At 40.1% G+C, this 24434-nt stretch overlaps 2 protein-coding genes across 4 annotated transcripts in view; one reads left to right on the top strand and one right to left on the bottom strand.

Annotated features, from left to right (window-relative positions):
- Positions 1–4044: 4044 nt before the first annotated feature.
- Positions 4045–6464, bottom strand: bloc1s2 (biogenesis of lysosomal organelles complex-1, subunit 2). The gene is made up of 5 exons (XM_031753942.2): positions 6219–6464; positions 5873–5989; positions 5591–5710; positions 5396–5500; positions 4045–4762 (listed from the first exon to the last, which is right to left on the bottom strand). The coding sequence occupies exons 1-5, from the start codon at positions 6382–6384 to the stop codon at positions 4731–4733; spliced, it is 540 nt and encodes a 179-aa protein (XP_031609802.2). The 5' UTR covers positions 6385–6464; the 3' UTR covers positions 4045–4730.
- Positions 6465–7599: 1135 nt separating this feature from the next.
- The window catches only part of usp24 (ubiquitin specific peptidase 24), a 32615-nt gene continuing 15780 nt past the window's right edge, over positions 7600–24434 (top strand). The window contains exons 1-28 of one of the 3 annotated variants that reach the window (XM_031753912.2): positions 7600–8072; positions 11139–11307; positions 11531–11598; positions 11693–11836; positions 12109–12234; positions 12566–12601; positions 12703–12768; positions 13837–13902; positions 14666–14740; positions 15031–15189; positions 15282–15396; positions 15560–15663; positions 15879–15986; positions 16089–16184; positions 16323–16484; positions 17486–17587; positions 19795–19902; positions 19994–20143; positions 21477–21608; positions 22098–22209; positions 22292–22368; positions 22496–22636; positions 23075–23128; positions 23214–23329; positions 23486–23552; positions 23657–23767; positions 23850–23948; positions 24214–24387. In XM_031753912.2, coding sequence (XP_031609772.1) covers positions 7794–8072; positions 11139–11307; positions 11531–11598; positions 11693–11836; positions 12109–12234; positions 12566–12601; positions 12703–12768; positions 13837–13902; positions 14666–14740; positions 15031–15189; positions 15282–15396; positions 15560–15663; positions 15879–15986; positions 16089–16184; positions 16323–16484; positions 17486–17587; positions 19795–19902; positions 19994–20143; positions 21477–21608; positions 22098–22209; positions 22292–22368; positions 22496–22636; positions 23075–23128; positions 23214–23329; positions 23486–23552; positions 23657–23767; positions 23850–23948; positions 24214–24387 — 3216 coding nt within the window. In that variant the 5' untranslated portion in view covers positions 7600–7793. Of the gene's footprint in view, positions 8073–11138; positions 11308–11530; positions 11599–11692; positions 11837–12108; positions 12235–12565; positions 12602–12702; positions 12769–13836; positions 13903–14665; positions 14741–15030; positions 15190–15281; positions 15397–15559; positions 15664–15878; positions 15987–16088; positions 16185–16322; positions 16485–17485; positions 17588–19794; positions 19903–19993; positions 20144–21476; positions 21609–22097; positions 22210–22291; positions 22369–22495; positions 22637–23074; positions 23129–23213; positions 23348–23485; positions 23553–23656; positions 23768–23849; positions 23949–24213; positions 24388–24434 lie in introns of all 3 variants that reach the window. The other 2 variants (XM_031753910.2, XM_031753913.2) reach the window with 2 other exon arrangements.

The raw sequence follows: 24434 nt of genomic DNA, 5'->3' as shown, positions 1-24434 counted from the left end.
CCGCCACACATAGTGTTTTGCATTTTGGCCCAAAAGTTCCATTTTGGTCTCATCTGACCAGAGCACCTTCTTCCACATGTTTGCTGTGTCCCCCACATGGCTTGTGGCAAACTGCAAACGGGACTTCTTATGGTTTTCTGTTAACAATGGCTTTCTTCTTGCCACTCTTCCATAAAGGCCAACTTTGTGCAGTGCACGACTAATAGTTGTCCTATGGACAGATTCCCCCACCTGAGCTGTAGATCTCTGCAGCTCGTCCAGAGTCACCATGGGCCTCTTGGCTGCATTTCTGATCAGCGCTCTCCTTGTTCGGCCTTGTTCGGCCTGTGTCTTGGTAGGTTTACAGTTGTGCCATACTCCTTCCATTTCTGAATGATCGCTTGAACAGTGCTCCGTGGGATGTTTAAGGCTTGGGAAATCTTTTTGTAGCCTAAGCCTGCTTTAAATTTCTGAATAACTTTATCCCTGACCTGTCTGGTGTGTTCTTTGGACTTCATGGTGTTGTTGCTCTCAATATTCTCTTAGACAACCTCTGAGGCCGTCACAGAGCAGCTGTATTTGTACTGACATTAGATTACACACAGGTGCACTCTATTTAGTCATTGGCACTCATCAGGCAATGTCTATGGGCAACTGACTGCACTCAGACCAAAGGGGGCTGAATAATTACGCACACCCCACTTTGCAGTTATTTATTTGTAAAAAATGTTTGGAATCATGTATGATTTTCGTTCCACTTCTCACATGTACACCACCTTGTATTGGTCTTTCACGTGGAATTCCAATAAAATTGATTCATGTTTGTGGCTGTAATGTGACAAAATGTGGAAAAGTTCAAGCCACCGTATTAGGTCTTGAGCGCGCCTCTTGAACGACCCAACGCCTCATACTGTCTCTGTGGCTGAGCCCAGACTTTTATTATCTGGGATCTTATTGTTATTATCAGTAAATCACCAGCTGTGCATTCACGATTAGCTCTCCTTTATAACAGAACAGTGCAGCATCTATATCACTGCAGACTTTGCTCTAATCCATCTGTCAATCTCCCACTGCATTTTACTTTCACTTGTGAAACAAGACCCCAAGATACTTTAACTCCTCTATTTGGGGCAGCAACCCCTGAGCAACCCAGAGGCATCTCAACTTTTTCCGGCCAAGAGCTATGGCCTCACACTGGAAGGTGCTAAATGTCATCTCTGTCGCTTGACACTCAGCTACACTACCCAGGATGTGCTGGAAGTCATTATGAGAGATTTGCAAATTGGACGAGTATAAGGGTATCAGCTGAACTGTGATCATATTTATGCAGGCAATGAGATCAGCTGACTGAATGCGACTTTATGGCCTGCCTGAAATAACCTATGATATGTTACACAATAAGCACTTCTAGAGGTGGGATAAAAAAAATAAAAGACATTTTAATAATTTCTGAAAAAAGGTTTAGAAACAGACACTTGTGCTGTAATGTGGGGATAAATGCAAGGCGGCTACTCAGGTGCACTGACCTCATCAAGTCTCAATTCAGAATAGTCTGATCTTGTTATCTAATGAGTGTTATATTGTGAGTGCTTGCAGACAAATGTTGCAAACGTTGGATAAGCCAGGCTTGCTTTTTCTCTTTCATGTTATTCTTTATGATAAGCTAACCATTCGTTGGCTACAGCATTATATTTAGCAGAATGATATAATGTGGGGGCATTATCAATGCAGTCATATAACTCTGCAACTAACAGTGTAAATCATCATGTAAATGTAATATGTTAAAGATTATCCCTTATTATACTGACCAACATGTCCCACAAGTTACATTGCATATACAGTAGATTGCTCTATAAAACTAAATGCGTAATTGTGTGTCCACAAAGATGAGAAGAATTTGAAATTTAGTTATTACAAGTATGAGGCTCTTACACATTCACCCATTTATTCTTACTGTTTTCTAAATGTTGCTTCGAAATTTTGGAAAAATATGAATGTGATATAATTGTTCCTTAACTTATTTGCATTTTAATTAACTGGTTGATAGTAGCAATGTTGCCTTAAAGCAAGAAGCTGCTGGGTTCAATTCCTTTCTGGGTGGAGTTTGTATGTTCTCTCCATGTTTGCAGGGGTTCTCTCTGGGTACTCTAGCTTCCTTCCATAGTCCAAAGACATGCAGTTAGTGGGGTTAGGTTAATTGATAAGTCTAAATTGGCTGTAAATGTGACTGGCTATCTGTCTCTCTTTGTTAGCCCTATGGCAGCCTGGCAACCTGTCCAGGGTGTTCTCTGCCTTTTGCCCTATGACAGCTGGGATTAACTCCAGCCCCATGATGCTATCCCCATGGATAAGCAGAAGAAAATTGATGGAGGGATGGTTGAGTCACACCTAGGGTATATACTTGACCACATTACATGAATTCTTTTATCTGTATGCTGTGTCTGTCCAGTCCTAAATCCACACATTTAGCACAGAACATATGATACCCAAATTATTATGTTATAGCACAGCCAGCTTTTAGAATATTTTTACAAACTTAATATTATAAGGTTCGTGATTTGTATGTTACCATCTTTTCTATGCTTGACTGCCTGTTGGCACCCACATTGAGCCTTCAGAAAACAACTCTCAATCATTTAATAGACCCTATTTGAGAGCCTTTGGGAGAGGAGGTGAATTTATGCCCCAGGGTCCTGGATAAAGGCAGGGAAATGGAGAGATGGAAGGATCACAGTGCAACAGTAAATAACATTACAGTATGAATAATGGGCTCCCTCTGCGGCAGGGCCTCAACTGGACTAATGACAGAGACCTGTTTTAGATTAGGCCTTACACAAACACACACATGCATGAATATGTGTGCATGAAACAACACACAGAGGGAGGTTCTATCAGTTTGGATAATCTGTTGCCTATGGCAAACATGGCTCTGTTCGGCTCTGGGAGAGGTAATTTAAAGGAGGAAACAAAGGAGGCAGAGGGCATCACACACATCTTCAGTCACGCATTCATCCTTTCCTTTGAATTATCAAGTGTGTGTCATCCATTTCCCTCTGTTGGTCTCGGTTTTCCCAGAGTTCATTTGAGAAGTTTGTGACTCAAACCTCTTTCAGGAGTGGGTCAGTTTTTCCAGAATTACAGTTTACTATATCTAATTTGTCAACAATGTACTAGTTTTAGAGAATTATCATGGTGCAAGTCTGCCATCTGCTGTCAATACAAATTTCATCTGACAACCTGTTTTCACTGTTTATGTCATGAGGTGGAAGATTTAATGTTTTATAGCCCTCATATTTTGCATGATTTTGTTTTGAAATGTTTCTTCTTCCTTCCCACATCTTCCTAATTAAACAAATTATCAACACATCCTCACTCTGCATGAAAGATGGGAGGTGAGGACAGTCAAGAGAGCAGGTGCATATGAGGCACAAAGAAGAAGACAGCAGAGCTTCAGCAGAGGAAGGGGACAAAAAGGATCGATAGTACAGATGGATGCCAAGGAGCTCTGCCCTGGAATGTCTGTGGAACTGGTATGGCAGAGAAGCTGGACCCAGTAAAAAGGCCTTTCCCATTGAGACACAACAGGTGACTGGATTCTGATGGCTGCTACTAGAGCATTTGTTCCAAGACTGTTGCACCCATACTTATAATGTATAAGTTGGACTTCTAGCTTGCTTTATTTTTTTTTTTTTTAAATTGATTTATTGTAAAAAGAAAAAATTAACTGCTACACTTGAGTTTTGTATTCCTTGGCTACCATCACTTTTTTTTTTATTAAGCTGCTCTCCACCAGATTGAAGAGGACCTCTCCTCTCCCTTCTCCTTTTCCCTCATCATTACATTTACATTAGCTTTAAAAAAACAAAACAAAACAACCCCCCCCCAAAAAAACCCCAAAACATACACCCCTCATGTACATGTTCATAAAGCAAAATAACAAGTACCCTTGTGAGGAAAGTATTATCAATCAAGCAATGATATGCAGATCATAATTTACCCCCCCTTCCAAAAAAGAGCAAAACAAAACTCAGTTTTCCCCATCTCCAGAAAGACATAATGCAATAGGTCATTCATATTAAATGTCTTTAATCTGCAGATTTCAAACTCCATGGTCAAAGTGTCATCATTATCAACTGCCCTCTACACAATAGCTTCATCATTGCTAACCATCTTGAAGTCTTCAGTGAATGTGTAAAAGTTCTTTTATACCATTCATTTTAAGTTAGTACTGCCAAATGAAATTTTCAGGGCTCAGTATCAGAGAATTTCCAAGGAACGAGACTGGGATTCCAACACATTCTTAAAACACATCTGTGACCATGCTTTGCCATGTAAATTGTGTATAACATTGCTGTTGAATACTCCATTGAATTTCTGATTAGTAATAAATATATCCTCCATCTCTCAGTTATTACAGCCCGTCTATTTAGAGTTTTTAATTCTACAAAGGGGGGAAAAAAAAAAAAAAAAAAAAGACATCTGCAAAAGGATTTGGGTATACGTTGTATACCTTGGCTGCGTGATATTGGAGTCGAGTCAAGTCTAAGTCAAACACCGCATTACTAACTCATGTGCATTCAGCTGCTTCCTCCTTGGTATTTTCTATGTGTCAAAGTGTCTCTGACTGTTTGTTGTTTCAGTCTCAGTTCACATCCTCCCTGCAGGTCCTGGCTCCACTGGCAGGGAAAACAGAATGCAAGGCAGGGTGAAAGGGAAGGCACCATAGCTCTCAGTCTACCGCCTCTTCCCCCTCACCGCTTCTCCAGTTTTTTAAATCTGGCCTCTATAAAGATAAAGAGAGGGATGACTTCACACTCTATTGTAATAAAAATACATTGTTCAATTATGGTGCAATCGAATAATGTTTGGCCTTAACATTAAAATATTTAGGTCAGGAATTGTTTGTGGTGACACAGCGCCATCTACTGGCATGGAAGCTGCTGGACACAGCTGTGCTGACTATTCTTTCACTGTACCATAAATAATAACGTCAACAGCCAACAGATACAGAAAGAGCCTACACTGTCACCTTGACTGTGCTCTCAAAGACACAGCAAATAAATAATATGTTCACTAGATATAGCAAATTAAAACAAAGAAACATGGTACTGTGGAATCAAAACAAACAATGACAAAGTTACTTTTCTAAAGTAACTTTAAATTTAAAGTTAAAAAAAAAAATGTATGGTCACCAGTGAAATCTAAAAATTATAATAGTAAAGAAAAATGGATAACACTTCCCCAAATGTGTTTTGCTTTTAGCTGTCGATTTTAATTTTATTTATTTTTCCATTGCCAAGTCGAAGATGTGCTTTTTAGAACATCTTTGACTCTGATTCAGTTATGCTGTGTCAAAAGATATCCTGTCCTCTGTGCAGAACAAACACTTTTACACCTCTGTCATTAAGTGTCTTACCCAGTTTCTTGGAGTATGCATCCAGTTTGTAAGCAGCTTGTTCAAGCGCAGATACTTGCTCCTCAATCTGATTTATTTGGTCCAAGTAGGGCTGTAAACTTGCATCTAAAGAAAGCATGCACACCAGACAAGTCTTCTTATATTACAAGTCACAGTAACAGACGAAGATTATGGGACTAGTTTTTTTGTACTCACACTTGTTGTTAAGATCCTGTAGGTTACGACTGATGTTAATGCTAATGTCTTTCATTTCCATATACTTCAAGCTAGTAATCTTGTTCATGTTCTCCAATAGACGATAATCCTCACAAGTGCCTAAGCAGATTGGGAGAACATTTAGAGAAAAATGGGTAAGAATGAATATGAGTAGCAAAGAACATCAGCAACTGGACCTATGGCTTTGACATTTAAGAACATAACTGTTTCACACTTTAAAAAGAAACTGCGAGTGTTTCCAATATTCCAAAAATAAGAGACCTGTTAGTTCTCCTTGCAAGAAGATGGCCATCTTTTCAAACATATCGGTGCACAACTCGTTTATATCGGGCTCTGCAGGCTCCACAGCCTCCTCTGCTGTCTCCACACCACCATCACCTGAAAGAAATGCAGGAGCATTAACACAATGCAGCTTTTAAATCCAGTTGCAAACTTAAATGTGGCCATAATGTAAATGAAATAACGCTAAATACAATCACATTACACAAATAAGAAGAATGGCGTGTAGAGCAGACAATGTAACACCCACAAATAGAAAACTAAATAATTGGATTACTGTATGCTAAATTAGCATTAGCTAGGGAAGTGCAAAGAAACCAGGACTCACTGTTTGTGCCGTGTTTTTTCGGAGCGGCTGCAAGGCTTTCCGCTGCATCCCCCGGGCCCTCTGCTTGACCGCTATCACTCGCGGTCGGATTCAGAGTCGCCGAATGAGTCGATGGTGCCTTGGAGATGCTGTCCATAGCAGCGGCTTCGTCTCCAGTTGCTGCCATTTTGTTCCTGTTTTGATTGTCCCCTGTCACATGAGCCGAGCGTTCACGTGACGCACGCCCGCCACCAACAGCCGCCGCTCCCATTCACGCGCTCTAAGGCAAAGCCACGCCCTTCATTAGTAAACGGCTCTTCGGTATTTAAAGGGTATCCTCTGTAGCTTTAATATAAATGTAAAAAAAAAATGTTGGACTTTTAAATAACATGGTTTATCAGGCACTAATGACTGAAAAAAAGTATTTATTTTATTTATTTAACAAAACTAAATTATTATACAGCAATTTATTATAAACTGCAATATCTTCAAACAGACTTAGACTTAACCTTCTTAACTGAACATTAACACGTGAGCAAATGAATAAGTTAATGTCTGAAAGCATTTTGCTGAACAAAACAAAATAAAACTAACCTGGGCTAGGGTTTTTCTAATTAAATCATTTTCAGAGTAAGGTGCTGGTGGTATGAGCTGATGTCTGATCTGAACTGATCCTCACAATTAATTATCTGTTCCTTCGGCTACCACAATTTTAAAACTTACATATAGCCCTTTTTATCATTTTTCTTCCCATGATTATAACCAAGTGTTTTGATCCCTAAGAAGGTTACACCAAATTTAATCGAAGAAAAGATATTATTTGTGAAAATAACCACAGTAGGTCAAAATTTTGAGATTGTTTATACTTTACAACATTGCTGTAGCTTCTCAAATTTTGTTGCAATGCTCATTTTTCTAGAAAAATAAAGAACGTCTTTTTTCATTTTTATTTTAATTTCCACTCAAAATAGACTGTCATACATTTTAATTACACCAGCAGTGAAAATTACACTATTGTTAAACAGTTTGAGAATGGATGTCAAGGGACGAGGAAAGTGTGTGGCCATTTGACATCCATATATATATATATATATATATATATATATATATATATATATATATATATATATATATATATATATATATATATATATATATCTGAATCTGAATCATTATCATTTTACCTACCATACCACAACTAAAGTAAGTTGGACAAGGAAAGGAAACTAAATCCCAAAATTGCATTGAGCCCACTTAAATTACACCTCAACGTGAACGTTTCCAGAATGCATTTAAGCTTAAGTGAAAGGGGGACAGCTGGGATTTTTAAAACTAAATTATTAAGCAATAGTTACATATGAAATTGGGCCTTGCGTCAAAATAAAATGACTTTCGTTTCCCTCTGCGCGCTCCCGCGAGAAGCATGCAGCGCTTGGCAGGCAGAAGTCGCCGTAACACCTGTGTCGGCGCTGTTGTGAGCGAAGCAAATCGTGACAGGCTAGTAGCAGCGGACTGTAAACATGGCGGCGTGCACAGCTACAGGGCTGTGCCGAAAACCCCGTTACTACTAGTCTGCTAGACAGAGACACCCCAAAAATGGAGACCGAAGAGGAGCAGCACATAACGACGCTCCTCTGTATGGGCTTCCCAGACCCCGACGTGATACGAAAAGCGCTCCGGCTGGCTAAGAATGACATCAACGAGGCAGTGGCGCTCCTGACGAACGAAAGCCCCGGACTCGGGTATGGATATGAACCGATGGAGAGTGGGCCTAACCCCGGCTTGGGCTCGAGTGGAGAGGGGGAAAACAGCGGGCGGACTGGCACGGGAGGGTTTGACCCTCCTCCAGCATACCACGACGTAGTGGATAGTGAGGTAAGAGAAACCTGTAGTTTTAGCAACCATGAATTGAAGGAGCGAGGGGAGGAAACCGGGCTAATTGCCGCTTGCAAGAAAGAGTGGGCTCGCCCATTTAACTGGCTAAACCTAGCATCTTCTGTGCTACATGCACCTAACGCGAGCTGTCAGAGCAGGAGGTGAAATTCTGTTCGATACTACTGGAGAGGTCAAGAGATTTGCCTGTGATTGTTAAGCTTCGTTCCTTTAAAAATTGAGCTGAAAGCCCATTTTGAACTTAAAAGCTAACGCAGTTAGCTTGTAGCAGGCTAGCTAACGTTAGTTTAGAGTTAAACGCGCCAGTAAGAGGACCAAGGCTAGGAGCACAGAGGCATCACTCTGGGGGATTGCAGTTAGAGATTTCAGCTGGGACCTATGGTAACTAGTAAACAGCCCTATCAGCCAGTCAGCCTGCAGGCAGACAGTTTGATCTCTTATGTCTGCTTTGCATGTGTTAGCTAACGTTAGCTGGATGGTTATCAGACTGCTCCGCTCCTGTCGGAATTGCAGTCCACTCGAACCGGGCTTAGAGCGGTTTCGCAATTTCATTTTTAAGCATACGTGGCCATTTTGATTATTTTTCTATTCATAATGTCAGTTGTCATCATATGAGTATCTATTTTTGTGTCATTCATTGATAATTCTTACATATTGCGTGTATGAAAAGGGTTGTAGTTGATGATTGAAAAATACCAGTCACTAGTTCTGTCACAGTAATTTACCTACAGGTCTTATCACTTTGTCCTAATTTACAGCGTTTATGTGCTATTACAGTAAACCGCAGATGCCCATCTACATAAGATCCACCTGACACCTTGAACACCTTAAACCCAAACCTAACCTCAAACCCACTGCTTTTATAGATTTCCAAAAACGTTGTAAAGGCTATTGAAAGTGAAAGTGACCAATCCTTCAATTTGTGAGGTTATTGATTCAGACTTGATAGCCACCTGTTGTGTCCCTTTGATTGTAGTGAGATGCTGTGATTGTGGGTCAATAGAATAAGTACACATAAACTACTGACCTGTTCCTGTTTACACCTGCTTTCTCGTCTACCCCTGTTATCACGGTGGTGGTTTATTACAAGCTATTTTAGTAAGTGTAATATACACAACACTTGGCATACACAGTGTGCAGAAAATGGAGCACACCCACAGGTCAATAATAAGCCTATGTTTAAAAACATTCTAATAATGATGTTGTTACAGATTAATTCTCCACCAAGTAACTCCTCTGTTATTTAATCCCCTTTCCCCCCCTTTTTGTTCATCTGCCAGAAAAAGTTAGAAGTACAATTGGAATCTTTTTCCAACCAAACATATTTGCTACTATTTACTAGTTGAGCATTTATTGTAATTGCTATATAAATGTGTCTGTGCGTGTGCGTGGCATATTTGATATACTACAGAGAAATAAATTTCACTCATTCCTACAAAATTTATAAAGTTATAGAGAATAATCCAAAATTGAAAAGTCTGTATTTGCCCTCTTCCCTTGTTTGTTGTATTAATGTTCATGAAGGCTGTCATAGGTCTTTGGCCACATATCATGCTCCTAAATATAGCCCTGCAGTGTCCCTGACACACACAAACACGTTGCAGTTTTTGCAGAGGATCCCAGGAGGATTGCGGGTGCATAGTAACAGTGGCACTGAGTTACCTCATTCTCCAGGCCAGCCACACGCATGCAGTGCTTTTCAGCCTTTCCCTCTAAAGCCCTTAAGTCTGGAAGCATTGAAAGTATTGGAGCCTAGTGCATGTTTCATGGTGATTTGTGGTTTTCCCTATATTGTACTTCTTTGAAACAGGGCATTGAGTTGTGGTTGGGTAATTCTGCCAGTTGTGCTCTTTCATTGGGGTGTTTCCAAAGATCTGTATTAGTTTAGTCTTTCTCCAGCTTTTCTTCCTCTCATCTATCTGTCGTATTTAATTTTCTAAGAAAGGGAAGAGATGAAATATGATGCTCCTCCTTTATGCTTTATCCTTCCCTTTGCCTCCTCTTCTCCTCTCTGATTGATTAATAATATTTTCTCATATACATCAATATGCAGGACAGTCATGTACTGAATGTACTGACCACTGTTTATGTTAATATGTATATAACTATATTTAATTGTACCATTAATAAATATTTATACTGTGCAGCTTCCACATGAGAAATGGTCTCTAATAGTTTGTTACAGTCTTAATGTAGTGGAAGTTGAATCCTAGTGCGCAGTTGTAGTTTAACATAATTTCCAATGTAACACAGCAGGTCCAGCTTTATTAAATGGTTCAGTTATTACTTTAACATCAGCACCTAGTTTGCGCCATACTTAAATGTTGAATAAATTGGCTGGGCAGCACTGTTTGAGAGGAAGACGCTGTGAAGGTTAATCATAAATATACACTTGACCTCATGAATATGTAAGCAAGTTTATGGCATAAATAATTTACTAACCTTTTAACTGTTTTAGCTTTTACCACATAGACTCACATAGGCTTCACTGCCACTGCCTTCTTCTGTCTTCTTATTCCAGCTGAGCCTTAATTCAGCTCTGTGAATCATAACTACAGATGGTATAAAACTTGACTCTCTCTTTATTACCTGCTCAGGCATGACGCCATCATACAGCTAACAAGACAGTGTCGTGTCATTTGGCAGGGTATTCATTGAACTTGACTGTCTAGCTCTCACACCCTGACTTACACATCACCACTCTTTAGCCTTAATTGCTGCCAAAGGACTTACTAACAAGCACCTGCCTTGATTTGTTCTGAAAGCTTCTTGGGAGGAAATAGAAAGATAAAAATATTACAGAGATGAAGGGCAGATCATAGAGGAGAGGACACACTTTCCAAATGACTGCTATCGCTCCTCTCCCAGAGAGAGGAGAAGACTCAGGCATCATCCTGTCTGACTTTATCATCGCCAGAGGCCATTTGTATTATCCTAGCATCACACAGAGGACATTTGCAGTGTCATTATAAAACAATGGGATGAGCCGTGTGAAATGCAGTCACCCTCTGCTTTATGTCATAATTTTGTTGTGCCTGTGTGTTACAGAGGAGCAATGATGAGAATGGGAACTGCTCTGGGGGAAGCATGGAGTTTCCCACCACCAACCTGTATGAACTGGAAAGTCGAGTCTTTACTGACCACTGGTCCATACCTTACAAGAGAGAGGAGTCCCTGGGCAAGTGTCTCATTGCCTCCTCCTGCCTTGCCCGACATGGTAAGACTACGTGTGTGGAGGTGATGAAAATGTTGTTTTAAAGGTCTGCAGTAAACTACATTTGCGTTATTATGTGGGTGGCGTGTTTTGTTTGGACCATCGGGTGTTTTTCACATGTTGTTATTTCGGCCACTTGTGTCGCATGACTCAATATGTAACTAATCTGACAGCCAAAAATTCTCCAAGTTTAGATGTGTGAATCCAACTTCTCCTTCCCTGTCAGGTCTTGCTGACGCTGATGAGAATTGCAAGCGCTTTATGGATCGTTGCATGCCAGAGGCCTTTAAAAAGGTAAGCAAAAGAGAAACTGAACTCCAAGTGCCTCTTTGAATAATTAGCATACCTGATTTACTTCCTTTCTACGTGCCTTGTTCATTATCACCAGCTACTGACCAGCAGTGCCGTACACAAATGGGGCACAGAGATTCATGAGGGAATCTACAACATGCTCATGTTGCTGGTGGAACTGGTTGCAGAGAGGGTGAAGCAGGACCCTGTACCTGTAAACCTGATGGGAGTGTTGACCATGGTGCGTTGTCTCATTTAGTAATGTTTTCCCCAAATGATAGAAAACCTTCCTGTTACGATGCTTCAGTGTCTCATTTACTGTCTTTTTTCGTTTTATAATCACCTTATTCAAAATGTTATGAACCACCGTGGTTCAGTGTCATTCCATTTATTTTGGGTTTTGTTCAGCTTTACTTTAAAAAAAAAAAAAAAAAAAAAAAAGCTACTTTATTTCATGCATATGAGAGGAAATAAAAATAAATATTTATGATGTGTAATTCTTCTTACACGCAGGCCCTTAATCCTGACAATGAGTACCATTTTAAGAACCGGATGAAGGCCTGTCAGAGGAATTGGGCCGAAGTTTTTGGAGACGAGGCTAATATGTTTGCCGTCTCTCCAAGCAACACCTATCAGAAAGTAAGACACGCTAATTTGTCTGTGAAGCATTATAAGATTGTACTGTAGCATTGTAGTATTGTGCTGTATGTGTGGCAGTTAATCCAGATGCATTGGCAAGTATTTATATATGTTTACATGTTAAAGAATTTGTTTATGGTGTATAGTCATGTTCAAGGTTCAGACAGACCAATTCTTGATCCCCAGTGTTGCATAACTGAGCTGCAGAGGGTCAAGAGACCATGGGTGGCTGACACACAGCAGCTGCTTGAAAACTTAATGTGTATGTCTCATGAGAATTTACAGTGTCATTGCTGAAAGCATTTACTTAATTCATAGTGATCTGTTTCAGGAGCCCCATGGTTGGCTGGTTGATTTGGTGAATCGAGTGAGTAATAAACCACCACTTAGATATTGTCTCCATAAATATATACCAGAGTTATATCAGTTTTGCCTCATGTTTCCTTTCTGTCTGTAATTTTTGTTAAGTTTGGAGAGCTGGGAGGATTCACTGCCATCCAGACGAAACTCAACACTGAGGAAATCGAGATAGCTGTAAGAACAACTGTCTTTACGTCTTCTTATCATCTTTTTCCGGGCATTTCTTAAGACTGACAGAGCGTCAGTGTGCTGTGCTGCAGACATACTTTGAGACAGTCTATGCAGGCGAAAGGTCATCATGTTTGAACTCAGTGCTCTCAGCTGCACAGCGCTGAATGTCTCTCTCTCTTTCTTTCACTCTGTAATATTCACTTACACACACAGTCCTGCATCCTCCTGCTGTGTGATGGTTGAAATGCTCTGTTGTTTTATGTGTTCTGAGGCATCCTTGTACTGATGCTTCCTTCTGGGAACCTGGCCGGAACCTCAGCAGCGCATGGCCATTAATTCATTGCGCGTGCACACACACACACACACACACACACACACACACACACCCTCTAACCATTAGCATATTAATAAGGCAAAGACTCACTGCACACCACAGTTGCACTCTGCTGAGCTCCCACTGCAACTGCAGAGTGTGTAAGCTGTTAGATCCCTAACACACTAGAGGCACATTGGATGATATGGTAAAAGTGAAAGTAAAAAAAATGAGTAGTGCTCACTTCTCTATTGACTACCAAGGGTGACACATTCATTTGTGTGCTTTGAGAAGGAAGGCATGTAGGGTGGAAGGGTAGAGTTGGAAGGTGGAGGAGAGGGAGATACTTGCAGAAGGCAGAGATGGAGGATAGTCAAAAAACTGACAGGAACACAGGAAGCTTTCATTAGCCTCTCTTGATTTAGCAGTGAATGACAAATGACAGCTGGGCTCTGGTATTCGATACTCATCCACGCATGTGTTAACAGTCCCTCCCTCTCGCTCACATGCACTTATGTGTTTAATGCAGGTTGATCTCTATCCTACACATTTTAAATCAGGAGTGATGTTGTGATGCCATAAAAAGTCTTGCACACATACGATACATACCATCTGTTAGTGAGTTTTAGCAATGCTTCAGAGTCAGTGAATTATTCTTAAGACCATCATAGCTGGTGCTGATAAATTATTTTCCTCTTTTGTTTAGTCTTTCCTGTCTTTTTTGACTTGTTTATACTTTTTTTCATCTGCCCATACAGTATGTATCTGCTCTAGTCCAACCCCTCGGAGTTTGTGCTGAATACCTTAACTCCAGTCTTGTCCAGGTGAGCTACCTTATCTACTCTCCCTGACACACACACTAAATGATGCTCACTATACATTTCTACCTTAAAGCAATGTCTTAGCCCTTTAATGGCCCCTTGTGGGATAAAGTGAGGACTGGCCTCTGTGTCCTAAGCTGATTTCGATTAGTGTCAGACACTCGGGTTGGGATACTTATGCACAGCTCTCACATGTAGCACCCAGAAGGATATTATCAAGTTCAGACACATTCAAACTACTGTGTTTTAAGCAAAGGAGCTAATTGGATAAAGGCAGCATACACTCACTGGTGGGCATTATGAGTGCTGGTAAATCTAGTTTTCTTTACTATTTGCACATCAAAGTCACAGAGACTTTGTACCAGGGAGCTGCCTGGTTAAAAACCTGCTAATGTCTAATCTGACTGTGCTGATATTTGTGTTCTCACATGGATCTCTGCTGGGTGGTAGAGAAGTCCAGGGCTGCAGTGCATAATATGTGACATGGTGTTACATACACTTTTAACATCTAATGCTAAAAATGGTCCTCTTAAAAATAGCAGTACAGGTATGTACACACATGCAGACACAGTTATAGAATCTGGCCTGTAATTGCTTTTTTTTCTCTGCTACTAATATATCTGGGTATTTACATTGTTTGTCTGTGGCTCTGTAGTTTTGTTCCAGTGATAAAATCATCGGTTGTGTTTATTCTCTTACTGTTTTGCTGCTCCAGTGGCCCATTTACCCCACAGGGATCAACACAGTTTCATATTGTTTTTCCTAGCCTATGCTGGATCCAGTCATCCACAAGATGATCACATATGTACAAAACCTGGAGGAGAAGGACCTTAAAGATAAGGTAGTGATTTATACCTCTTATAATTTTAAGAAAAAGAGGACCGAGATGAATGTGTTCACGGTCCTCTTAGTTGTGCTACCCAGTACATTTGAGTTCAGAATGAATATGGGACTGGTGACTTTTGTTGGCACCTGCCAGATCATATAGTATGAATAAACTGTCTTAGAAGACTATGGTAAGTGCAAACACTTCTCATCTTGAGTTCAGGAAACTAAATTAATGTGGAAATGGTTCTTTTATTGAGACTTCACAAGGATTTTATGACTCAGTCAAATGTTATTCAACCCTAGCGTCTGGTGAGCATCCCGGACCTGCTGTCAGCCATCAAGCTGTTGTGTATGAGGTTCCAGAGGGAGCTGGTTACTGTGGTAGATGATCTCCGGCTGGATACTCTTCTACGTATGCTCAAAACACCCCACTTCTCCACTAAGATGAACTCCCTCAAAGAGGTCAGCTTAAAAAGATGACTTTAAAGTATTTCTTTCTGGGTGCTTCCATTTCTGAGCTCATGTCAGACTATTTTTGTATGCTTGTCTCTCAGGTGACAAAGTTAATAGAAGAGAGCACGGTTTCAAAGTCTGTGAAAAACGCCATTGACACAGATAAACTGCTGGACTGGCTTGTAGAGAACTCTGTCCTGTCAATAGCACTGGAAGGTAAGGATGTCTGTTAAAACAGAAGTTACTAGAGTTTTGATGAGTGCTTGGCAAAACACACAGACATAGTTAAACGTAGTCACCACCGACATAAATTTAAACTGTGAAATCGGGAAATTAAGCTTTCAGTTTAACTTTGGCTGATTCATTCTTTTTGTTCCAGGTAACATTGATCAAGCTCAGTACTGTGAGAGGATTAAGGGAATCATTGAGCTGCTGGGGAGTAAACTGTCACTAGATGAACTCTCCAAGATCTGGAGAATACAGGTAAGAACCATTTATATCTCAACAGCATGTGTTATTACATATTTATTATTCATTCTGATCCGTTGCGTCTATTTATAACTCTTAAAGAAACTCAGTAAACTGCACTGAGTGCTTTTATATGTGCATATCTGTAAGTATGTGACAAATACCTGTCAGCTCAGTGGATGTATTGATTTCTTTTTGTGTGTGTTTGTGTGTGTGTGTGACCATCTCAGGCGGGTCAATCATCAACTGTGATAGAAAATATTCATACAATAATTGCTGCTGCTGCTGTGAAGTTCAGCTTTGACCAGCTCACTCACCTCTTCGTTCTCATACAAAAGGTCAGTGCTCACTCTGTGGCATTTTGAGAAAATAGGTTATATTTGAAGAGATTTTTACATGTGTGCGTGATATTTATGATAACATGTTTGCATGGTATTTAGAGCTGGGAAGTTGAGAGTGACCGTGTAAGGCAAAAGCTGCTCAGCCTGATCGGGAGGATAGGCAGAGAAGCTCGCTCTGAAACCACAACAGGAAAGGTATGCTGTTTAAATGTCTTTTTGTCAAAGCTAGGTTCATTCAAAAGTAATTGGAAAAAAATAGGTAAAGATATTGCGAAAGGTTTTGATGTAAGGATGTTCCCTTGAGTCAACCTGTCCTTGTGTGTGTCTGTCCAGGTGCTGGAGGTGCTGTGGGAGCTGGCTCACCTCCCCACCTTGCCTACCAGTCTAGTTCAGCAGGCACTGGAGGAGCACCTGGGGATTCTCAGCGATGCCTACGCTGTTAAGGAGTTGGTGAAACGCAGTTACATTATTAAATGCATTGAAGACATTAAGAAGGTGAGGCAGACACAGTATAGTATTGTCTTTGTTTACTTGGGCTCTTGTTGGGGTTTAACATTTCACTGAGCCGGTGCTTTAAAGGTGTTGTTTATTTTGTACTCACACAAAGAAAAATGAAGGGGGTCTGTCTTTTTAAACAAGTACCTATCTATCAAGAATAATTTATTTTTAAACTTTTTTTTATTACTTTTTTTTTTGTCATTGTCTGCATCTGTAACACCCTCTGTGGGCATCTGTAAATGCAGGTTTTATAACTAGTTGATTTGCTGATACAGTCAGTTAATGGCTATATTGTGAAACACTGGTGTGACTGAACTGTAAACTACACTCAAAGCGTGGAAAATGTGGTAGATAACGTTATAAACTGCAAGTATGTGAGGAATTTATGCTTCATCCTGCCTTTTCTAAATGTGTACTTTACATGTCATTAATAACTGTGTCAGTAAATTGGTACTGCACATCCTGGCTGTCCAACATGACAAACTGGTTCACCCTAGAGAGGACACACGCAGATGCTCATACTAAACGTGGCATATGTTCAAGTAGTCCTGGTGAGCCTCAGGATTCTGTCTTAAATGCTCAGTTTCTGATATTTCTATTCTACTTGTAAATCTTGGTGATGTATTTAATATGGTCTTCTCAGCAGCTTCACCCACCTGCTATTCAGATATTTTTTTCTTTTTGTTTGTCTGTTTGTTTCTTTTTTTTAATTTCGTAGGACAGTTAATAAGAAGAAAATAGGCTTTAAGGGAGGGGGAAGGGAACTCAAACTGACAGTGGATAAACTGAGCCACAGTTCAAGAAATGGAAATTGGCATGATATTTCAGTTGCATCTATGCTTTACCTATTTTGAAATTATACACAATAACCATATTTTAAAATGACTGCTGGACTGACTGTTGCCACACATGGAAGAAAATATGTGTGTCATCCTTGGAAATCCTGCTTTGTTATTTGTGTACAAATATCCCACTTCAAATGATATGTATGTCTCTAGAACCTCACTCAGGAAGACAGTAAAGGCAACGAGACTCATAGCTCATTTCATATTGGCACTTGGGGCAAGAAGAAATCTAACTCACTGGCCAAATTAAAAGAGGTATCCATTATGATTTATATTTCCACTGACTGGTGTGTATCCAATCTTGCTGCTTCAGTCCTGTCATCCAATCGTGGAGGAGGGGGTTTGACCACAAAGGGGTTTCGTTGGTCTCAGGTTGATAATTTCACAGATGATTGCAACATGAGGTTGTTTGACCAGGTGTATGTTAATCTTCTGCTTGCCTCACTAAGAGGGCTTTGGCACTCGCTAATGATTACACAGTGGTGTTGGTCTTGTCTTGGGTGAACGCTGGTGGAAATAAATGAGTGATTTATCTGCTGGATGACTGGTTAGCTTTGGTGGAAAATCTTTACTCATGCGAGGACTCTAATCAGAACCATGGATACCCAAGTGAGGCGTTTGTTTGATATTTGGCCTTTCACATTAACCCTCATCCTACCAACTTATTTGACATACATAGACCTGGGGTCCTTGGGGGCAGCAAGAATCATTAATTACCAGTCACAATAGCAAGATTATAATAATAGCAAAATTTATTTCTGCTCAAAGCATTATTAGTTATGTATTTAAGGTCATCTAAAAAGTAGATCATTATTAGATTTTTGTAAAATTGCAGTTTTTGGCTCAATCCACACTAAATACTCAAAAGCTAATTGATTCTGATATTCCTTCGTTTTGAGTAATTTTAAGTAAACATCATTTGTGTTGTACTTACATGACGAAAGCTGCTGGATTCTTTTTGACCCCAATATAAAATAATTGAAATAATTTCTCCAATGCATTCTGGGTCTTCCCCGAAGGCTCCATCACATGCTCAAAACACATCACCTAGGAGGGGGTTCTACTCTTACCTTTTCTCAAATGACCAAGCTCCTTGCTCTGTTTCTGACTAGGAATCCACTTCAGAAGAAACTGATTTCCACTGCTTGCATCTGTGATCTTATTCTTTCATTTATTACCCAGAGCTTGTGAACATAGAGCCAGCAGATTCACAGATCTGCTGGCTGTACTTTTGCTTTCACTCTCAGCTCTCTTTTCACCACAACAGATCGGTATAGCATCCGCTTCACTGCCAAGACCCCACCAATATGTCTGCCAATCTCCTTTTCCAATCTCCCCTCTCTTGTGAACAAACCCCAAGATACTGAAAGTCCTCCACTTGGGGCAGCAGTTTGTGCCCAAGAAGGAGTCGACATTCCAACTAATTTACATTCGGCTGCAGATTTGATGCATAAATATGAACAGAACTGATGACAAAGAGCAGCTCTGGAAGGGATCAGCACCCATCGAGAGAGACTGACTTATTGCTGGCAACACAAACCAAGCTCTCGCTATGGTTGTATATAAATAGACAAAATGAACTAAAGCTAAACCCTTACTACAGGCAGTTATAGCACACAGTTTGCGTCATCATCAGCGCATGCTGGCATGTAAAAGGAGGAACAAACAGTTGCTAGCTTCCTGTCTGTGTTTCAGGAGCAAAGTAACGCCTTTTAAAGTAGATTCTTCCAGCACAGTGTTGGACAGTCACATCAGCAGCAGAAGTTTGTTAACTCCCAGGAGACTCATTGCTGCTCAAATCAACTGGTGTTTGCAATATAGCAGTAATATAACCAGAGCATTCCCCAGCTGTTTCAAGTAGATTTGGCGATGTTGCTAACGTTCTGAAAACTTTCAGTGTGGGAAGTTTCCCCATACAGACAATGAATGCATCAATGCCATTCTTGTTCTTTAAAATGACTAACAAAGTTCCCCTTGATATGGCTAGATAAATTAATTTAGGACCCATCGCAACCATTACCTGAGATAAGTAGTTCCTGCATAGGTGCAAATTGGGTGCCTTTGTTTGAAATCCCTCGTGACTCCAAAACATTTGTATTTTTTAAAAAGTGTTAATCAAAGCAGGGACAGAAAACAGAGATTTTGAATCATTAGCGACATCATTTAAAAGAACAAAAAACAAACCTGAAACAGTAGGTAGGATGAGGGTTAAAAGTGGCAGATTTGAACTTCCGTGGTTTAAATCTCTGGCTCTGATTTTCCTTTTTCCCTTCTTGTTTTAACAAAGCCCTTAATTACAAAAATAGTAAGTCTACGATGACAAAACAGTTACATAAAATTAAAAGTGATTCATAAAGATCATCGCTGACCTCTATTTTTGTAACAAGCGTCTGTGTTTGCTTTGTGATTTAGTAAATATCATCATCTGATATGCACGCATGTGTATATGTTTATCTCAACAGGCTTCACAGCAGAGCAGTCCACAGGCGGTCTGGGTTGTTCCTGCTCTCCGTCAGCTGCATGAGATAACCCGTTCATTCATCAAGCAGACATACCAGAAACAAGACAAGGTGACACATAAAAACACATATACATGCACACCTGAATAATCTGCTCTACTTTGTTTTTAAGTTAACATTCGAACCCTCTGTCTCCCAACAGAGCATCATCCAAGACTTGAAGAAGAATTTTGAGATTGTCAAACTAATCACGGGATCCCTTGTATGCTGCCATCGACTTGCCGTGACAGCTGCTGGTAACAGCGGCCTCTCAGGGTCAACCCTGGTAGATGGACGTTACACCTACCAGGAGGTATGTCTTCTTTTTAATTTAAAGGTGACCTATAATGCTCATTTCCGACCCTATAGACTCCATGGACTCGCTACGAGATTAGCAATGCATGACTCATATTTCAAAATAATCCTCATTCATTTCACACTGGGTCATGCTAATTCAGCCATTGTCTAAAACAGGCTGCTTTAGCTCCCTCACAAACAAAAGATTTAAACAGCATGTGGGAACAGTTTACGCTCTCACAGCTAGAGCTGTGTGCGTGAGATGGCCATATTAGAGATATTCGCTCTCACTGACATCAAAAAGGGACAGAGCTCCCTGGGAGTTTTTCTTGATCAAACCCAGAGTTCCTCTCTGATATCTCCCCTCCTGCTGAGCTTGAAGCTGCTCTTTGTTGATATCAGCACGCATGGATCACATTGATTCGCAGAAATTTGAATATTTACAAACCTCAAAATCCAGGTTAGATGCTCTAACCTTTTTAACCCAGGACGTTTTTCGTGATCAAACTGTCATCATTGTTAAAACAAACACAGCAATGTGGTTTCATCCTCCGATCAGTTTAATGAATAATAAGAACATTTGCCTCACTTATAACAGTGTGACTCTTGGACTATAAAGGCAAATGTCAGGCTGCAGTAACTTAACATTTACTGTTTAAATAAAGCAAATGTACATACAGTGACCCATAAGAGACTGATCAGTAAACAGTCATTTATCATCCTGTGATCCACCACAGTAATGAACACTCAGGTTACTGTTGGCTTCATGCAGGGAAATGTGTGAATATTTATTACTGAGGATGATTTTGGTGGCGATGAAATCACATTTTTGAATATAGGCTGCACAGGAGTTAAGTTAAAATATTTGCACACTTTGATACCCAGATATTAAATGCTGCTGAGTAAGATTTGTAAATGTATGATAGATAAATAAATAAGATAAAGACCTCAACATCTTTTTTACTGCTATTGACCAAAACCATTATTAAGGGATTTGATTACTGACTATAGCTTCATAAGCAAAATATCTGCTGGATGCACAGTTTCCATAGTTCCTGTCTCCTGCATTTTGCCCCCCTGGGTTAAAACTGAATAAATGTATTTAAAAATCAAATAAAATGTGTAAATGACCTGAGTACACTGACTAAAATATAATAGCCTTCTGCTCATCCCGGGAGCTGTATTGCCGGATATTTTGATTAATTGCATAATTAGAAATTAATGTGAGTAATATGCAAGTTTCCCTTAGCTGGCATGAGGTTTACACTGGAAGTAATCAGTCCTGAAGAACAATGTTACATATTGATAGTGTTACAAGATAACACATTTCTCTTTCAATATGTCTTTAGTATCTGGACAGCCACCTGCGCTTCCTGGCCTTCTTTCTCCAGGAAGCTAGCCTCTACCTGGTCTGGAACAGAGCCAAGGAGCTGTGGGAGTGCCTGGTGTCAGGGCCAGATGTTTGTGAACTTGACCGTGAGGTATGAAAACAGTCATTGCAAATGAAACCTTGCCTTTGGCCATTTGTTTATCATTGCAGCCTCCTTTCTCTGGATGACTGATCTGGAGGAATACACAAACTTTACTTCTTCCTTTTAAAGCACAATACAAGGAATGATCATACAAGTTTTAAATACAGAGCAAGCAGTCAAGAAAGTGACATCCATTCTGTTTAGGTTTCTCAATGTATCACCCAATAAAGTTTAGCTTTATCAAGTGCTTCTTTTATGAGAACAAAAAACAAAAGGACAGAAAGAACTGGAGGCAGGTTTCTGCCCTTTCCAAGAGTATGAGATAATTCTGGGCACAAGTGGTTAGGATCAAATTTTTAACTACCTCTAGCCTTTAACAGATCATTCATTTAGTCTTTGTGTTAGGCTCAGTTTGGTAGACACTCAAGCCAGTCCATCTCATTTGTCTCTAAAATTCACTGTAACTGAGATTAACATAGTGCCTTTCTGTGTGTGCAGATGTGTTTTGAGTGGTTCACAAAAGGGCAACATGACCTTGAGAGTGATGTTCAGCAGCAACTCTTCAAGGAGAAGATCTTAAAACTGGAACCCTATGAAATCACCATGAATGGTGAGAGATTCTGTCTGGTGATACACAGCATTTCAGCAGTGGATTATAAATATGTATTTAACATGTTTTGTATGTGTTTCAGGTTTTAATCTTTTTAAGACCTTCTTTGAGAATGTTAACCTTTGTGATCATCGACTAAAACGCCAAGGAACTCAGCTGGTCAGCTTTCATTTTCTCTCTTTTGATCCTTAGTACACAGTGAACCGTTCAGTGTGCAAAGGAAAAGAACACTGAAATACATTGTGTTTGACATTTAGATTTAAAGTATTATGTGCTTTGATTTCAGTGTGTGGAGCGCCTTGACTTGGCAGGGATGGACTTTATCTGGCGCATCGCCATGGAGACCCCTGATGAAGAAATAGCCAATGAAGCAATCCAACTTATTATTACATATAGCTACACCAACCTCAATCCCAAGATGAAGAAGGTTTGAGTATATTTTTGCATTTATTGCTCTGGCCTCTTAATTTTAGCACTGCTTCTAAAGATCTGGGAGTGGAAGTGTCATTTAACAGGACAGTTCACATCAAAATCAGCAGCAATGTCTCTTTACATGATCCAAAAAAGTCATTATCTTTATTGTGAGCATTTTGGTGTAGGAATTAGTTTCTTTCTAATGAACCTATTACTTTGAATCCCCAAAAGATGTGCTCTCTGGTTCCTTTATATTCTAGATAAGGAAGTCATCTCTGTTCTCTCTATCCAAAAATGGAAAACTCAAAACAGAACAATTTAGGTGGATAAGTTACACGGACCAGAGGGAATATACATATTTTATCCTGGGAAGAATTCTCCTTTTAAGATGCTGCAGACTACCTGTTGTTTTAACTCCTCACTTTGATGAAATAAATCTTCCTCCTCACAGGATTCTGTGTCTTTGCACAAGAAGTTCATTGCTGATTGCTACAAACGACTAGAGGTAAGCTGTTGAATATGTTACTAGCATGATTGTGCCATTTCACAGAAAGTGGGATCCAGCAGCACATTTCTTGTTCTTCTTTTAGGCAGCCAGTTCGGCCCTGGGTGGGCCTACTTTGACACATGCTGTTACTAAAGCAACCAAGATGCTGACGGCCACGGCCATGCCGACTGTGGCCACATCTGTACAATCACCATCCAGGTACAGAGGGGGGTTTGGGTAAGAACATAGTTACTAAACCTATTAAAATACATTTGTGTTTATATAATTTATCTTGCATGTTAGTGATGGATAAAATGTTTTGAGTATAAATATGCTTGTTATTGTTGAGACGCTTCTGTGAATTTACACCTCCAGATCCACTAAGCTGGTGATAATTGAAAGACTGCTGCTGTTGGCTGAGCGCTATGTCATCACTATAGAGGTAAGCTGTGCACTCTGTCTCCAGGGTTTCATTACACGTGTGTATAAAAATTATTATGCTTTAATGTTTTTTTTAACCTCATGTTTTTGTGTATTTCTGTGTAGGATATGTACTCAGTTCCTCGCACTATTCTACCTCACGGGGCCTCTTTCAATGGACACCCTGTCACTCTTCACATCACCTACGAGTCAACCAAAGACACTTTTACCTTAGAGGTATTATAAACTTCTACCCTTTTGTGCACAGTTCAGGTCTTCAGAGGAAATGGCTAATTTTACTCATCTCTCTGTTGTACAGACTCACAGTAATGAAACAGTAGGAAGTATCCGGTGGAAGATATCTGAGCACTTGAGCTGTCCGGTGGATAATGTCCAAATCTTTGCCAATGATAGTGTGGTAAGTGTTGATGATTCAGTGCAGTGCCTGTCTGGGGAAGGTCTAACCCACGTTATTTATTTTTAGCTGCAATTTACAGATACTAAATGCTTCACATGCACACAGTCATGGAGTTACTGTTGCTTTAAACATATGCCTCCTAATTTTAAACACTTTGCTGATGGGTTGTCCACTATCCTGTTGTGTCTCCTCGAACAAAATTAATTGTGTTTTTTTTTTTTTTTCTCTCACATTGTCCCTTTACTGCACCTCCACCGTGTATTAGTTGACCATGAATCGAGACCATAAGCTGCTGTCTCAGCTTGGCTTTAGCGATGAGCAGAGCCTAACTGTGAAGAGCTCAGGCACTGGCACTCCCTCTGGCAGCTCCGAGTCTTCAGCCTCTGCCTCCAGCAGTTCCAGCTCTGCTGTCTTCAACTCTGCTTATGCCCTAGAGCAGGTACAATCTTAGACATGGTTAGAACTGCAGATAGTGCATCCATTGAA

This window comes from Oreochromis aureus, linkage group 23, assembly GCF_013358895.1.
Source record: "Oreochromis aureus strain Israel breed Guangdong linkage group 23, ZZ_aureus, whole genome shotgun sequence".
Lineage (NCBI taxonomy): Eukaryota > Metazoa > Chordata > Actinopteri > Cichliformes > Cichlidae > Oreochromis > Oreochromis aureus.
Note: the sequence above shows the minus strand (reverse complement) of the source record. Positions and strands in the feature narration are given on the sequence as shown.